Source organism: Eurosta solidaginis, chromosome 1, assembly GCF_040869045.1.
Source record: "Eurosta solidaginis isolate ZX-2024a chromosome 1, ASM4086904v1, whole genome shotgun sequence".
NCBI classification, from domain to species: domain Eukaryota; kingdom Metazoa; phylum Arthropoda; class Insecta; order Diptera; family Tephritidae; genus Eurosta; species Eurosta solidaginis.
In genome coordinates, this window is record NC_090319.1 from 270,812,921 (window position 1) to 270,829,998 (window position 17,078).

At 37.1% G+C, this 17,078-nt stretch overlaps 1 protein-coding gene across 5 annotated transcripts in view; it reads left to right on the forward strand.

Moving 5' to 3' along the window:
* Positions 1-3,751: 3,751 nt before the first annotated feature.
* MP1 (Melanization Protease 1) overlaps positions 3,752-17,078 on the forward strand; it is a 36,153-nt gene continuing 22,826 nt past the window's right edge. For 2 of the 5 annotated variants that reach the window (XM_067760758.1, XM_067760762.1), the window contains exons 1-2: positions 3,752-4,236; positions 4,325-4,405. In XM_067760758.1, the coding sequence (XP_067616859.1) occupies positions 4,339-4,405 (67 nt within the window). In that variant the 5' untranslated portion in view covers positions 3,752-4,236; positions 4,325-4,338. The remainder of the gene's footprint in view (positions 4,237-4,324; positions 4,406-17,078) is intronic. The other 3 variants (XM_067760760.1, XM_067760763.1, XM_067760764.1) reach the window with 2 other exon arrangements.

Below are 17,078 nucleotides of genomic sequence, written 5' to 3' on the forward strand. Positions count from 1 at the left end.
CTGGGTTCAACTCCCGGGCAAAGCAACATCAAAATTTTAGAAATAAGATTTTTCAATTAGAAGAAAATTTTTCTAAGCGGGGTCGCCCCTCGGCAGTGTCTGGCAAGCGCTCCGATTGTATTTCTGCCATGAAAAGCTCTCAGTGAAAACTCATCTGCCTTGCAGATGCCGTTCGGAGTCGGCATAAAACATGTAGGTCCCGTCCGGCCAATTTGTAGGGAAAAATCAAGAGGAGCACGACGCAAATTGGAAGAGAAGCTCGGCCTTAGATCTCTTCGGAGGTTATCGCGCCTTACATTTATTTTTTTTTTTATATGTTGAATAAGTTCTTCTTATCTCCGATAGGACTTCGTTGAGCCAGTTTTTATAGGAGTTTTCATTAGAATGGGACACAAATATAGAAAAAGGAGTTCCGTATGAGAAACAAGTAAGGAAGGTTAAGTTCGGGTGTAACCGAACATTACATACTCAGTTGAGAGCTATGGTGACAACATAAGGGAAAATAACCATGTAGGAAAATGAACCGAGGGAAACCCTGGAATGTGTTTGTATGACATGTGTATCAAATGAAAGGCATTAAAGAGTATTTTATGAGGGAGTGGGCCATATTTCTATAGGTGGACGCCATTTAGGGATATAGCCATAAAGGTGGATCAGGGTTGACTCTAGAATGCGTTTGTACGATATGGGTATCAAATGAAAGGTATTAATGAGTATTTTAAAAGGGAGTGGACCTAAGTTCTATAGATGGACGCCTTTTCGAGATATCGCCGTAAAGATGGACCAGGGGTAACTCTAGAATGCGTTTGTACGATATGGGTATCAAATGAGAGGTGTTAATGAGCATTTTTAAAAGGGAGTGGGCCTTGGTTTTATAGGTGTTCGCCTTTTCGAGATATCGCCATAAACGTGCACCAGGGGTGACTTCAGAATTTGTTTGTATGATATGGGTATCAAATGAAAGGTGTTAATGATTATTTTAAAAGGGCGTGGGGCTTAGTTCTATAGGTGGACCCCTTTTCGAGATATCTCCATAAAGGTGGACCAGGGGTGACTCTAGAATTCGTTTGTGCAATATGGGTATCAAACGAAAGGAGTTAATGAGTATTTTAAGAGGGAGTGGGCCTTAGTTCTATAGGTGGACGCCGTTTCGAGATATCGCCATAAAGGTGGGCCAGGGGTGACTCTAGAATTCGTTTGTGCAATATGGGTATCAAACGAAAGGAGTTAATGAGTATTTTAAGAGGGAGTGGGCCTTTCTGGACCAGGGGTGACTCTAGACTTTGTTTGTACGATATGGGTATCAAATAAAAGGTGTTAATGAGTATTTTTAAAAGGGAGTGGGCCTTGGTTTTATAGGTGTTCGCCTTTTCGAGATATCGCCATAAACGTGCACCAGGGGTGACTTTAGAATTTATTTGTATGATATGGGTATCAAATGAAAGGTGTTAATGATTATTTTAAAAGGGCGTGGGGCTTAGTTCTATAGGTGGACCCCTTTTCGAGATATCTCCATAAAGGTGGACCAGGGGTGACTCTAGAATTCGTTTGTGCAATATGGGTATCAAACGAAAGGAGTTAATGAGTATTTTAAGAGGGAGTGGGCCTTAGTTCTATAGGTGGACGCCGTTTCGAGATATCGCCATAAAGGTGGGCCAGGGGTGACTCTAGAATTCGTTTGTGCAACATGGGTATCAAACGAAAGGAGTTAATGAGTATTTTAAGAGGGAGTGGGCCTTTCTGGACCAGGGGTGACTCTAGACTTTGTTTGTACGATATGGGTATCAAATGAAAGGTGTTAATGAGTATTTTTGAAAGGGAGTGGGCCTTCGTTCTATAGGTGTTCGCCTTTTCGAAATATCGCCATAAAGGTGGACCAGGGGTGACTCTAGAATGAGTTTGTACGATATGGGTATCAAATTAAAGGTATTAATGAGAGTTTTAAAAGGGAGTGGTGGTAGTTGTATATGTGAAGGCGTTTTCCAGATATCGACCAAAATGTTGACCAGGGTGACCCAGAACATCATCTGTTGTATACCGCTAATTTATTTATATATGTAATACCTGCCAAGATTTTAAGGGTTTTTTATTTCGCCCTGCAGAACTTTTTCATTTTCTTCTACTTAATATGGTAGGTGTCACAACCATTTTATAAAGTTTTTTCTAAAGTTATATTTCGCGTCAATAAAACAATCCAATTACCTTACCATATTTCATCCCTTTTTTCGTATTTGGTATAGAATTATGGCATTTTTTTAATTTTTCGTAATTTTCGATATCGAAAAAGTGGGCGTGGTCATAGTCGGATTTCGTTCATTTTTCATACCAAGATAAAGTGAGTTCAGATAAGTACGTGAACTGAGTTTAGTAAAGATATATCGAGTTTTGCTCAAGTTATCGTGTTAACGGCCATGCGGAAGGGCAGACGGACGACTGTGTATAAAAACTGGGCGTGACATCAACCTATTTCGCCCATTTTCACAGAAAACAGTTAACGCCATAAAATATATGCCCCTACCAAATTTCAAAAGGATTGGTTAATTTTTGTTTGACTTATGGCGTTAAAAGTATCCTAGACAAATTAAATGAAAAAGGGCGGAGCCACGCCCATTTTTAAATTTTCTTTTGTTTTTGTATTTTGTTGCACCATATCATTACTGGAGTTGAATCTTGACATAATTTACATATATACTGTAAAGATATTAAATTTTTTGTTAAAATTTTACTTTAAAAAAAAATTTTTTTTTAAAGTGGGCGTGGTCCTTCTCCGATTTTGCTAATTTTTATTAAGCGTATATATAGTAATAAGAGTAACGTTCGTGCCAAATTTCATCATGATATCTTCAACGACTGCCAAATTACAGCTTGCAAATTTTTAAATTACCTTCTTTTAAAAGTGGGCGGTGCCACGCCCATTGTCCAAAATTTTACTAATTTTCTATTTTGCGTCATAAGTTCAACTCATCTACCAAGTTTCGTCGCTTTATCGGTCTTTTGTAATGAATTATCGCACTTTTTCGGTTTTTCGAAATTTTCGATATCGAAAAAGTGGACGTGGTTATAGTCCGATATCCTTCATTTTAAATAGCGATCTGAGATGAGTGCTCAGGAACCTACATACCAAATTTCATCAAGATACCTCAAAATTTACTCAAGTTATCGTGTTAACGGACGGACGGACGGACATGGCTCAATCAAATTTTTTTTCGATCCTGATTATTTTGATATATGGAAGTCTATATCTATCTCGATTCCTTTATATATGTACAACCAACCGTTATCCAATCAAACTTAATATACTCTGTGAGCTCTGCTCAACTGAGTATAAAAAGAGTTGACTTAATGACTATTTCGGAAAAGTAGGATGGTCATAATGTCCAAATTATTGACATAGTAAACATTTAAAATTTGACGGTGTGACTATTTCCAATGGTCATAATATCAATTGAATTTATGGCAGTTGACCTTATGCATGTCGCAACGATACAAGGTGGCAGCATGGTGACATACATACAAACATAAATAAAAATTCCATGTACTTTGTTTTTGTAAATTCGATGGGCAAATGTAAAAATCGTACTGCGCCGAAAGTTGATGTATCAAATCAAATAAAAAAAGTTTATAATCAGCTGTTCCGTGCTGCCACCTTGTATCGTTGCGCCATGCTTATATCACATTTCCAGCTCTGATATAACTGAGAAAATTTTAAGTAACGCTCAACATTTTTATAAGTAGATATAACGTACAACTATCAACATCGCAGCTTCACAACTTCTCAGTTGACTTTGGGTAGTGAGTCGATACATACTCGTTTGCGAAACTCGGTTACAATAAAGCGGGAAGTTGAATTTCTTAACAATACGTTATTTGTAAGCCAAATAACAAACAAAACAAGCAATAATTTGAAAATACAAAAAAAAAAATGTGTTTTGTTTATAATTAATACAAATTTCGTTTTATTTACATATACATATGTATATATTTTGTTATTCATTAATATTTTATAAGCTGTGGTCATTAGCCGCTGAGTAAATGCTGAGTATTATGTGAGTCGTTCACGTTGAATTGGTTAAACTTAATTAAAATTAAAATTGGTGAAATAATCAAATAAAAATTAAGAATGCATTGACGATATAACAGTGCTTTTTTGTGGGTAAATATTACATTATATTACAAAAGCAGAAACAAAAACAAAGGTGTATTTAAGAAGAAAGAGCGCAATACAAGTAAAAATAGGTATTTAAAAGCAATAAAATCCATACACAACAACTACAGAACACTCGTTTAGCACGAAAAAGAAAATAATAACAAATTCTACCTCCAGTTTTTGCTTCCAGTATGAGAAAACCTGTGTTAATTAGCATCTTCTGCTTTGTTGCTTTTTTCTTTGATTTATCATCGGCACGTAAGTCAATTAAATACCTATTTTAGTTAGGCCCGGTTTTTCAGTACAAGTTCAACGCAGTTTGTCAGTTAAGCTACGCTTAAACTTATTCTGCAGTTGTTCAGTCTATTTTAACTAAAGTTTAAGCTGAGCTTAAGCGGCCGATCTGACAGCGTTAAACTCTAGTTAACCTATCAGTTATTTGCGTTCGTTGGCAATGACGTCGAATATACCCAACACGCATTTGGGCTTAAGTACCAATACATCTTATGTTGATAACAATGTAAAAGTTGTCTCGAAACAGGAATCAACTTGACAATCATAACGTTCTGAGCAAAAAGGGAATTTTTTATAAAGCAAAAAATGCTATTACTTAAGTTAAAAGAAATATAGTTCCCAACTTGTATTTATGTGTGGTTCTCTCACTGGACTCAAATGTAAGATTACAATGCTACAGTATTTTCAAGAAAATAAAACATTTATAACTTATTTTTAATTAATAGCGCTTCTTTGCTGCTATCAGCCAGGTGTTTATTTCTCACAGTAAACAGCTGTTGGCTTTGGTGGTACCACCTCGGGGAAAATTTTTTTTCAACCCACCTCAACTCGATATGCAAAGTAGGATATAAACTGGAAAAATGTATTGGATATGCATTTGAAAGCTGTGCATTTCGCAAAATCTCTCAAAGGTCACATAATAATTGGAAAATGACGTTGGAGGTTAACTCGAGAACTATACATTTTACAAAATTTCTCAAAGGTTGGATAGTGATTGGAGAAGAAGTTGGATAAAAACTTGATAATTATCTGGTTTAAAAATAATTACAGCATGATGTTGGATATCAGCTCTGGAACTAGATATATATTTCTCTAAGGCTGGAGAAATTTTTTTCCATGTTTGTTGGGTAAACAAAATCCAACTGTTGCCGTATCTACAAATTATCTAGATAACAAAAAAAAAAAACAGTGTTGCCGTACAAAAGGCCTACCCTCAAACGCGGCCTTAAACTGTGACTGAAAAACTGCTCAGTAGTTTAACTGGAGTTTAAATTTAACTAGAGTTTAAGCAAACAGTTTAAGCTTAACTTAACCAACTACTGAAAAACCGGGCCTTAGCACGTAAGACATTACACATTGTGGAATAAATCTACATTGAAATACACATGTAGATAAATACACGTAGGTATTTCCAAGAGGCTTAACAAGTACGCAATGGAATTAGGTAATTTATCTCATCTAATACTAAGATAATATTATATGTAAGTTTGACACACGGCTCGTTAAATAGCTTAATCAGAATTAAGACGAGAATTACCTGGCCGTTTATCATTAAAAAGAGAGGATTGTGGATTCATGACGTGTACTCTGACTGGACACTAGCTTCTGGCCTCGCATGCCTCATGTAGGATGTGCGGTTGGAGGAGGAAATGATCGAGCATATTTGTGCTCGTGCCCTGTGATTGCCAGGCTAAGACTCCAGCTATTAGGAGTGATACAGCTGCCACATCTAGAAGAAGCAAGTGGCGAGGACGGAGTTATTTTATAACATAGGTTCTAAGTTTTGACAGGTTTTTTCAGTTTCGTCGTTAAATTAACTTTTGGTAACATTACGGACTCATTCAGTATATTTGAAGTCCTCATGGAACGGACATAACCTTACCTACCTGGCCTGTTATTTCAGCAGCGAAAAAATAACTAACTAACGACAAGCACTCTCTTTTGACCGCACCACATCCACATATCCAGTCTCTCCAGTGGATATTTCCTAAGCTATTTAGTTTACAACGTGGGGGATATTGAGAAAAAATGAACCTTAAAGTTTGCAGTGTGTGGCAGGATACCCTTGCTGTAGGGTCAAGAGTGTGTGATATTTCTCAAAGCCTTAACTTTGCTAAGTTTGGCAGGATGCCACCTCCAAACGACATATAATGTGTATAGAAGGGCGTTTCTCCTGCGATAACAGGTTTGAGAATTATCATGTATATTGGCTGACCTGCAGAGAACATGCATTAGATTTGCCATTGGATCTGTCATTAATTTCAAATCATCAACTCGTTTTCAATCGCCCAGGCGGTTTTGACCGTTGAGTAATAAGTCACGGCAGCAATTTCTGTTTCGCTATAACTGACGGCAATTGGGAGTATTAACTTAGTGTAACTCTCATCATTATTCTCTTCCATTACTGACGGCAATTGGTGGTATTAAGGAATGTTAACTCTGCCTAACAATTTGTCTCCCAAAGTGGTGGTCTTCCCCTTATTCTTTTAATATGAAACCTCCTTCAATACACGACTTTGTCATGACGGATATGACGGATATGATTTCAGAGTAAATTTATCTCGCCAGCTCTAGGAGCCATCCCAACTTCTTTTGACACTTTATTTGCATGGCTTTCCACCAAACAAGAACTCCATAGTATAGTATACTATATCGTTCTTAAATACCCTATGAGAAAGAGACGGCGATAAACCCCATGTACAGCCCAGCATTCTTTTACATGCATAAAGTGCCATCGAGACCTTCTTCGCCCTCTTCTCCACGTTGTGCTTCCACGACATTTTACTGTCTAGGAGGATTCCTAGATTTTTTGTGCAAGGTTTCTCCTGTAGGGTGGGTAGGAGGGGTGATCCCAACTTAGGCCTGGTAAACAAGACCATATCCGTTTTCTCTGCGTTGGCTGTCAACCCGACATTAGATGGTAAGGTATGAATATCCCGAAGCGCCCTATCCTTCAAAGAGCTAATCGTTGGAATGCACTTTCCACTTATGGCAATTACAACGTCATCTACGTAAACCGAAAATTTGGGCTAAGCACACTTAAATTCCAATCTGTAGACATATGTTCGTCCGACCATATTTTGCATAGAAGTTGATGCCAGCCAACTCTTGGTCTCCATGTTTTAACCACTCGGCGGGTAGGCCGTCATTACCCGTCGCTATTAGGAGTGATACGGCTGTCAGATCTAGAAGCAGCAAGGGGCATAGGGTACTGGAAAACATCTAGTATTTGCCAAGAGGACAGAGTTATTTATTAACAAAGGTCCTGGTTGTCGAAAGGGTTTTTTTCAGTTTGATCGTTAAACATAACATACTTCTGGTAACACTAGGGACTCATTCAGTCTATGTGAGGTCCTCATGGTCCGGCCCGTTCAACCTAACCTAACCTACGAGTTCTTTGTACAAGACAAGAGTGGCCCCTGGCTGGATTCGGTGAGAATAATTTTTAACCCACAAGCAAATTTTAAAGTGGGTTTTTATCTGGACTTTTTTAAAAGCCTCCAAAGCGATCATTTTTTATCAAGTGCTAAAAAATTATTCCTTATAAAATTGCAAAGGTATTCATGTCCTTCTAGAGTTGTTGCGCCACCAAAAATATTGTTGCAGCGGAAAAAACGCCATTTCTTTGGTGATGAATTTTAATATTTATAGACGATATTCGGGATTTCATAAGCCTCATGAATCACTTAATAGTTTGATATTGCACTTATGTATGTATGTATGGTGTATGTGTGTATGTATGTATGTAATGAGTGCTCTTATTTTAGTCGGGGGAAATATATCTAACATTATTCTGTTTAAGCCTTAAGCTGGCATTTGGCAACAATTGGATGAGTGCATAAATGAGTATATACATATTTAATTTATTTGCACTTACATCCATTAATTATTAAATTATTTATCAATTTTCCAAAACGAGTCATACAATTAACTTTTTAATTAGATGAGAAATCTGTGTACAGAAATTGACTTACGTTCTTAACTGCTCATTGTTTTATTTTTGCTTTTCTCGCCTGCACTCTACTCTATAGCAAAACATAGTCTATCTCCCAAAATCAGGGACACATTTTAAGAGTTTATTTAGTCAAAAAGTTGTCCTAGGTGAAAGTTTATGGGATCCCGGGGATATCTATAGCAATGTCATAACGAATCATCCATCCTTTTTATTTTTCAGACATTCTTCTTGGCCGGATCGTATTTTTTATAATCATAACATGGCCCAACCAGCGCAGCCGCGGCGTTTTAATTCGCTGGACTATGTTGAATGCTGCGTAGAGCTCGTACAGCTCATCGTTAAATCTTCTTCGATACTCGTCATCGCCAACGGGTAGAGTTCCATAAATCTTTCGAAGAATTTTTCTTTCGAACACTCCCAGAGCCGCCTCATCTGATGTCGTCATGGTCCATGCTTCTGCACCATATAGTAGGACGGGTACGATAAGTGATTTGTAGAGTATGATTTTCGTTTGCCGAGAGAGGATTTTACTTTTAATTTGCCTACCTAGTCCAAAGTAGCATTTATTGGCAAGAGCGATTCTTCGCTGGATTTCAGAGATGATGTTATTGTTAGTGTTCTTGCTGGTTCCCAAATAACCGAAGTCTTTTACTATTTCGAAATTATGGCTGCAACAGTTGCGTGGTTGCCAAGGCGCATATGCGCTGACTCTTTGCTCGATGACAGCAGCTACTTCGTTTTGTTCTCATTCACCATCAAACTCATCCTTACCGCTTCTTTTTCCAGTTTGGAGTAAGCAGAACTAAAGGCGCGGGTGTCTAGGTCGATGATATCAATGTCATCATCATATGGGCATGTCCACTGTAACGGACGCGACAACTGTACTCTTTTAAGTGCGTCCAAAACAATGAAGACAAAGTAAAAGTTTATATATATTGATATTGTTTTAAAGGGCTGACGGAGTGCTAGATTTAAATATATGCGGGAAGGATCTTTTACAAATAAGTACGTAGTTATAAGCAGTTATAAAGTGATGCGGACGCGACAAAAAATAGAGGTTTTTTTAGGCGCATTCAGAAATATACAAAATTCAGCAAATTAAGGAGTTTTATATATATACAATATATATGTTAATAAATGCGAACAGATGACTGTTATTCGTAGGTTTATGAAAAATGATAATTTTCTCTTTGTTTTTTTAATTGAGTATAGAATAAATACGCACGCGCCATAAGGACGGTACAAAATTTTCCATGAGCTAGGAAATAGAATTTTTTTCACTATAACTCTTCAATTTTATTGAAAATAAAAACTCAAGCAACATTATAGTAAAAACGACTTAAAAAATTAAGAAGAAAGTTATTAGTTTTTAGTATGGTCTATTTTAATTATTTTCTTTAATGAATAGGCGGTCCGAGCAACTTCAATAAATTTACTGTCGAAATATGAAAACCAATGCATACTTTTAAATTCTTTGATATTTGGAACATTTTGCCATAACTCTGACAGTTGATTAGAAAAACTATCAATTTGTGTTCCAGAGATATACAAAATTTTAACTCCATCAATGTTGTTCTTAGCACATTCATAGAAGCATAAGGCATCACCGAGAATGATATATCTTGCTTTAACGATTTGCCAGACTTTTCGTTTAACTACGGTACCTATCCGTCTACAGCATCTTTGCCATGTGAAGTGGCGAAAAAATTCCACTCTAAGATTCCGCAATGAAATTCAGCTGCAAGTCTGGCAATACTAGAAAGAATAAATTTATTTTTGAATTGGGAAGTGCTTCCATCAGAGAAAATATAAATGCTGGTAACTCCTTTGTACTGGTTTTGTAAGATATTGATAATTTTGGAAATAAAGCAGTAAACGTCGAATTTACTGTGAGTCAATCTATCACTGATAACAGCATAGGACTTGGTTTCACCAAGAACCCAAGCTACGCACGTAAACACTGATACTTGGTTATAACTAAAGTGGGCATCTTGAATTTCGTTTTGGCATGTCAAGCGATAATTTCAGCAAAATCAACTTGAATAACAACCTCATTAGCTGCTAAATTTTTCTTTTTAGTTTCAAAGTAATTTTGTTGGTGACGTTTAACAAAACAATGCATTTTAAAAGGTGGTAGCTGAATCTCTATATCATGAATTAAGTCGCTTAATGGACCAATAGTGTAGTTTAAAGTTAAGCGATCGTCTACTTTTCTCCACTGTTTCCATTTTATTTGCGTATTAAATTTATTAATAAACTGTATTGGAACTAGAGCGTCTTTAATATCGCGTATACAGCTGTCACAAGTATTAGCCATGCACTTTTCATTCAAAACGTCGGAGCAAACTGATGTAAGAAATAAATGAGCTTTGGCAGGAATCTGCGGTATAATCTTTGCACAGCCTTCTAGTAAAAAAATAAAATTTGCATGGTACTTACAGATACACATATTGTGTCGTAAATTATTGATTAACTGAATGTAAGTTGGCTTAGACCGAATAAAAATAGTTTTGCAGACTTTTTCTTCGTTATATTCGGCTTTGAAAAGTTGATATGCTTCTGTTAAGGTCATAAGCATAAAACGTTTTGAGACTACTTTCCCATTGATTAGCATTGTATCCTTTCTCCCAGGAGCTTGAACGCTGATTCCATCTTGCAAAAAGAATTTTTCAATTAATTTTTCACGCATCTGGCTTTTTGATGACTTGGTAGTATTTTCATCCATCGTTTCTGTTGGCCTAAGATATTTATTGCATTCTATTCAGGTTTTTAGGTAAAGCACGCTCAACTTTTTTCATTGCTTTTCCCATCGTTTGCTTACAGCTGTAAATTTCGCAATTCAAATTATCAATATTATTTATTTACGCTCTTTTTTTGCCGCAAAACTTGCTGCCTAACACGGTCCTTTTCTTTCTTCTTTTCTAATAAATTGCTATCACTTTTCATTTTTTGCGATAATCTTTTTCGGTACTCTTGCTTTCGTTTAGCTTCTTTCTTCTTGTACTCCTGCCATTTCTCGACGTTTTCTTACATTTTCTCTCTATATTTCATTGTTATTGCTTTTCTTGTTTCTTTTGCCGTTTTTGCGATCTATAAGATTTTACTCTTGTGCAATTTCTACGACTTTATTTAATATTTAAGGTTTGCGGTAACGGGCGCGTCGAATTTCAAACACCAATAAATTTTATTAATCGTTTTTGCCGAGAGCCAATGGCAAATTTTCTTAAGTGAAATAATTTATTTGCTTAAAGCCTGAAAGCAATTTATACTTCAACACTTTGTGCACTAATGAAAACAATAAATGTTATTTTTCGGTAACGGACGCGACATACGAATATAAGCAGAATATAGTTGGTAAAAAGGAATAGAAGTAGCGAATTTGCCAGTCAAGCAAACCACCGCTGTATAGCTTAGCGCAGCATACCTAAAGCGTACTGATGATGAAGGCTTAGCACCCTTCGAAATTGATCTATCTGCGCAGCTATGGCAGGTTGTCTGAAAAATTTTCTACTTACTATTCCAAAAACAAAATACAATTTTTCGAATTTAGAAAAATTAAAAAATAATAATAATTATCATTAGAAAAAAATTATTGTTCTGGCCTTGAGCTCGAATCGAACCTTGAATCATATTAGCATAAGTAATAAAAAAAACTACCCTTATTCGATCTCCACTAAGTCTGTCTGCTTGTTAAACATTATGGTACTATCAGTAGATTTTTAAATTATAAAAACATCATAGTATTACTTTGAAGAATGGAATATAACAAGGAAATAAGTTGGTATATTTGGTCAAAGGAGTTAGATTTTTGTAAATTTTGTATATTCGTTGTATATTTCGGCTCAAAATTAAAAGCAAATAAAAATTATTTTATATTTATAAAGTAAACACATTTAAGATTTATTATTCATCAACAAAAAGTTTTCAGGAACAGTTTGAGTGTTGCACTCGTGGTTGACCCTTTTGTGAAAATGTCCATATGCCAGTAATTTCACACTTTTATAGAATATTTTTTCAGAGTGGTTAAGTTCTGCAGCTAGTATAATTTTCTCCAGCATCAAATTAAAGAAATCGAACGATTGGAGGTCACCCCGTCTAAAACCTCGTATAGTTTCGAATGGCTCGGAGAGGTCCTTCCAAATTCTGACTGAGCTGATAGTGTTGTTCAGCGTCATTTTGCACAGCCGTATAAGTTTTGCGGGGAAACCAAATTCAGACATAGCGGCATACAGGGAGCAGTTTGCAGTATCCTCTTTCTTGTTGACTGGGCAAGGAACACTTAGATTCCAATATCGGGCGTGCACTCGTCCGACCTTATTTTGCGAAGAATCTGATGCATGCGCCTTTCCAACTTCTCGCCGCCGTATTTGAATAGCTCCGCAGGCAATCCATCAGCGCCCGCAGCCTTGCTGTTTTTCAATACGGTTTTACCTATTCTGACTTCGTCATAATCACGTAGGTGGACATTTATTCCATCATCATCGATTGCGGGATCGGGTTCATCATCCCTGTGCGGTAAATCGCTGTCTCCATTTAGGAGAGCAGAGTAGTGTTCCCTCCATAGTCTAAGTACTCTATAGACATCAGTTACAATGTCGCCGTTTTCGTTATTACAGGAGTTTGCCCCGGTCTTAAAACCTTCCGTCTGTAGCCAAATTTTTTGGTAAACGTTTTCGGGCGTTATTCCTGGTTGCTAGTAGCCAAGCTCCTCACACAAAGGCGTCTCGCTTCCCTTTTCAACTGGCGATAGCGTTCACACACACCTCTTGTTGCGCTCGCTTTTAACGTAGCCCTGTAGGCAGCGTCTTTTCTTTCGGTTGCAACGCGGCATTCCTCATCGTACCAGTTGTTTTTCCGTGGTCGCCGGTAACCAATTTTTTCCTCGGCGGCAGTACAAAGTGCTTTGGAGATATGCTCCTACTGCTCCTGCATTCCGTCGGGTTGAGTTGTGCTCTCAGAGATCAGGTGTTAGAGTCGAGTTACGAAATCATTGGCAGTTTATTGCGATTGCAGCCTTTCGACGTTTAGCTTTCCTTGTGTTTTTTGTTCCTTGGTTTTAGCCGCGCAGAGGCGGGTGCGTATTTTGGCTGCGACGTGATAATGGTCCTACTCGATGTTAGGTCCTCGGATCGTGCGCACATCTAAAACACTGGAGGAATGTGGTCCATCTGATTGCGAATATTTCGATCGGGGGACAGCCATGTAGCTTGATGTATCTTTTTATGCATGAACCTCGTGCTGGATATGACCATGTTTTGAGCACCGGCAAAGTCAATCAGCCGCAGTCCATTAGGAGAAGTTTCATTGTGTACGCTGAACTTTATGATTTTGGGGCCAAAAACACCTTCTTTGCCCACCCTGGCGTTAAAGTCGCCAAGCACGACTGTGCGTTCTAATTGTTCACAAAAAGCGTCAAAACTACAAATACTAGAAATAAAGTAAACAATTTTTAGAAATTTGTCATCGAAAAATCATAGCCAACTCTCATAGTAGTGAACACATACCTAAACTTTTCTATAGTAAACTTGCACCTTTTTTCACTAGTTATAAAGTTTGATCCTATTGAGATATAGCCTCAAAATTTGGTACATCGCTTTCTGTTGCAACAAGAGGGAATCTGTCCTTAAAATATAAACGTCGTGATTTAATAATTTTTTTCGGACTAAAAATTTAGAGTTCGAAAATAATTTTTTCTCGAAAACTTTTATTATAAAAGGAATTACATTTTGGGTCCCTGCCCAAAATGGTAGACCGAACATTTAATACTGCTGTAAAGCCATATGGCCTCCTTTGCTTTCTTCCTTTGATGGCCGAATACCACGCAAAGAAGAGCAACAGTGTAACTAAGCAAACTACCTCCACTAGTTTGTATTGGCATAACGGTGGCGATGAGCATGTCCCCTCCCTTCTCTATTACAACAGAAAAAGAGGCAGCACTTGCTGCACTAAGACTTCAAAATATCTCTGATCTAGAGAGCGGGAACTTGTCTGTGCATAAAAATCAGAAAATTCAAAGAAAGTCCCGCATTGCAACTACGTGAAACTCTTTTGGAAACAAAGAATCCATATACTGACCTATTGACGGAAAAACTTGATCCCAACCTCAAGAAATCGATACCAATGGGATAGCATCATTATTTTGTTGGGTAGAATCATTATTTTTCAGGCAGAAATCCATGCAATAGAAGTTTGTGATAGACCTTGTCTACGAAGAGGCATATCCTCGAAGAGTATCCTCATTACGTCTGACAGCCAGGCAGGCTTGTGTGCTTTGCAGTCCTAAATAACAACTTCTACGCTAGTGGATGAATGCATTGGAGTTCCAAATGGTATGGGACATGAAGGTCATGAACAGGCCGACTACCCAGCCAAGTAGTGTGCTATAGCAGCATTATATGGTGCAGAGCCCTTGTGACTGGTAAACAAAGCAGTTCAGATACACTCATAGATTCAATCCAAAGACAAGTTAAATTGTTTACACTCCCAGCAACGATGATATCAGCCCAACTCATTAACCTAAATAGAGAGGTCCTACAAACTTTCACTAAAAACCCTGTTACATAAGCAGTTTTTCATATAGATGCGTTTAACTCAAACTAATGCATTATGAGAAATTGCACGTATTTGTTACGATCTGCTGCTACGGTATATGGCTGCGATCCACTTGGGAGCGTGTTCACGGGAACACACCTAGCGATGTGGCAAAGGTTGCGATGAAAAATATCGAAAAGGAAGGAAGAGACAGACCGGCCATCACTAAGAAAAATTTTGTCTTGCTACCAGAAGTTTCCGCCCGATACAGAGGAAAAAAAAGAAGGGGAGAAACGTTTTTTTTTCTGGCATGTGCTTGTGTGAGAGTTTATTTCTCGATTTGATCTAATATTTATAACAGAATTTGCGAAAATAAAACAAAATTACTCAATTCGCGGGAACAACGCTAAATAAAATCGAACGAGTTTGCAATTTAGCGTTTCGATGTTCTTGGAAAATTGCAATCCAATGAATTGAATTTAATATACATACACATGTGTATGTATGTATTCCTTTTGGGGTTTGCCTCATCATAGAAATCACACAGCAAAAGAAACCGAAAGCCAAGACGGAAAATGTTCAAACGTTTCATTATCGGCAACATAAATGGTGGAAACGAAATTGAGATTACGAGTTGTTTTTGTGGAGGGTTCTAAACATATTTTCAACACCACTACCGCACCAGAGAAGAATAAAATGCTTAAAATGTTCAAGCTGGAAGAGTATTCGAGTGAATACCATGAGGCATTCATCAATAAGTAGGTCATCAGTCTCCGGACCACTCTTAGTCAATAGCAACCACGCAATTGTGGGTTCTCGTAGTAACATAAGGACAAGTAAGAAACGGCAGCAGTACGCGGCAGCGTAACCCAACGAACGCCAAAATCAGCACCAAGTCATCAAGATCGTAAAGGTCAACACGAAGTCTATCGCCACCAAGTTCATTTGATCACCTCGGACCAGAGTGCAACAACCACGAACAGTACCAACACCACCCTGCAACGACCGTGCACCATGGTGAGTTCGTTCCGTGACACGGACAAGCTAAAACTAGTATACTTTTATTATTAGTTCCATTTCTATAGTTTACGTATTGCGGCCGTAAGCCTCAAAAAGGGAAATGAACATTTTGTTTTGCTCTCGTAATTGATTTAAAATTTTCAACCATAATTTGAAGAAATTTAAAATTATTTGAACCATTGCTTAAACTTGAATGTGCGAATCTAGTCCCTAAAGTTCAACTTTTGAAAACGATTTCGAAATCGCAAATGGCATAACTTTGAGTGTAAGACCTTTCGCGCGCATTGAACGTTCTATTATTTTTTTTGGAACGTACATTCAATCAAAGTTTTTGCATTAGCAGCGGTTGAAGTAATATTCTTGTAATGGAGTGGTATATATTCTAAGGAAATAATACCGTTGGCTAGTTCTCTTTCGGTTTATAGATGTAACGCTTTAATTATATACGTATTTGTTTACAATTATTTATCTCGAATTTATTTCTATTACATTTGGGACAAGCGTTTCGTCACCTTGTCTCTATAACTTAATGCGTACGACCTATTTTGAAGAAAACAGATTTAGATGAAACTGTACACTCCTTCGAAAAGGAAACATTTTTTTTTGTTTTGTACTGAATGTCCGTAACATTAGTAAAAATATTTTCAATATGCCCACCTAAAAAGGAGAAAATTTTGAAGACATTTTTGTAAGTTACATAAATATCGTATATAAATCATGTAAAACGGAACAATAAAACAACAGAAACCCAAAGAAAAAAATAAGAGGAATTAGAACACGAAGTTATATTCTATAACCACCAGATACCAATACGTTAATCAATTTTGCTTTCCCAGTTTCCTGACGACAGTCGTATGCGAGCTCGTTTGCGGATCTTTTGCAGGAACCTGTAGGTACCCTTGTTTAAATTTTTTTTTGTTGTTTATTTGTTGCAAGTAAACAATGTTGGTTTTAAAACAACATTTAGAGAAACTACTACCTTATACGAGGGCTATTCAGTTGCACACATAAATACAATCTTAATATAGTTTTCATTACGTATAGTTTTTTCCATTACATAGTTTGTATTACATAATTATATAGTATATCCGTACTACGAGTGTAAGGAATTAAATGAAATAATTAAACGTACGAAAACCTATCTAGATATATAAGCCAATACTAGTACATACGCAGATATATATGTAATACTATGGGACATCTTCAAAATGCGGTATACGTTTAGAAACGGTTGAATCTATAGTCTATGAACTATTTTGAAATGAATTTTGAATAAACTTTTGTAATTAAAATGGGAATGTTGACTACCCTATTCATTTAGAAGGCACTTAGGGCATACAGGTAAGGGGCCACCGAAATTTAGGTTCGACGGTGGCCATGGTTTTTGAGGGTGGGACAAGCACCGGGCGT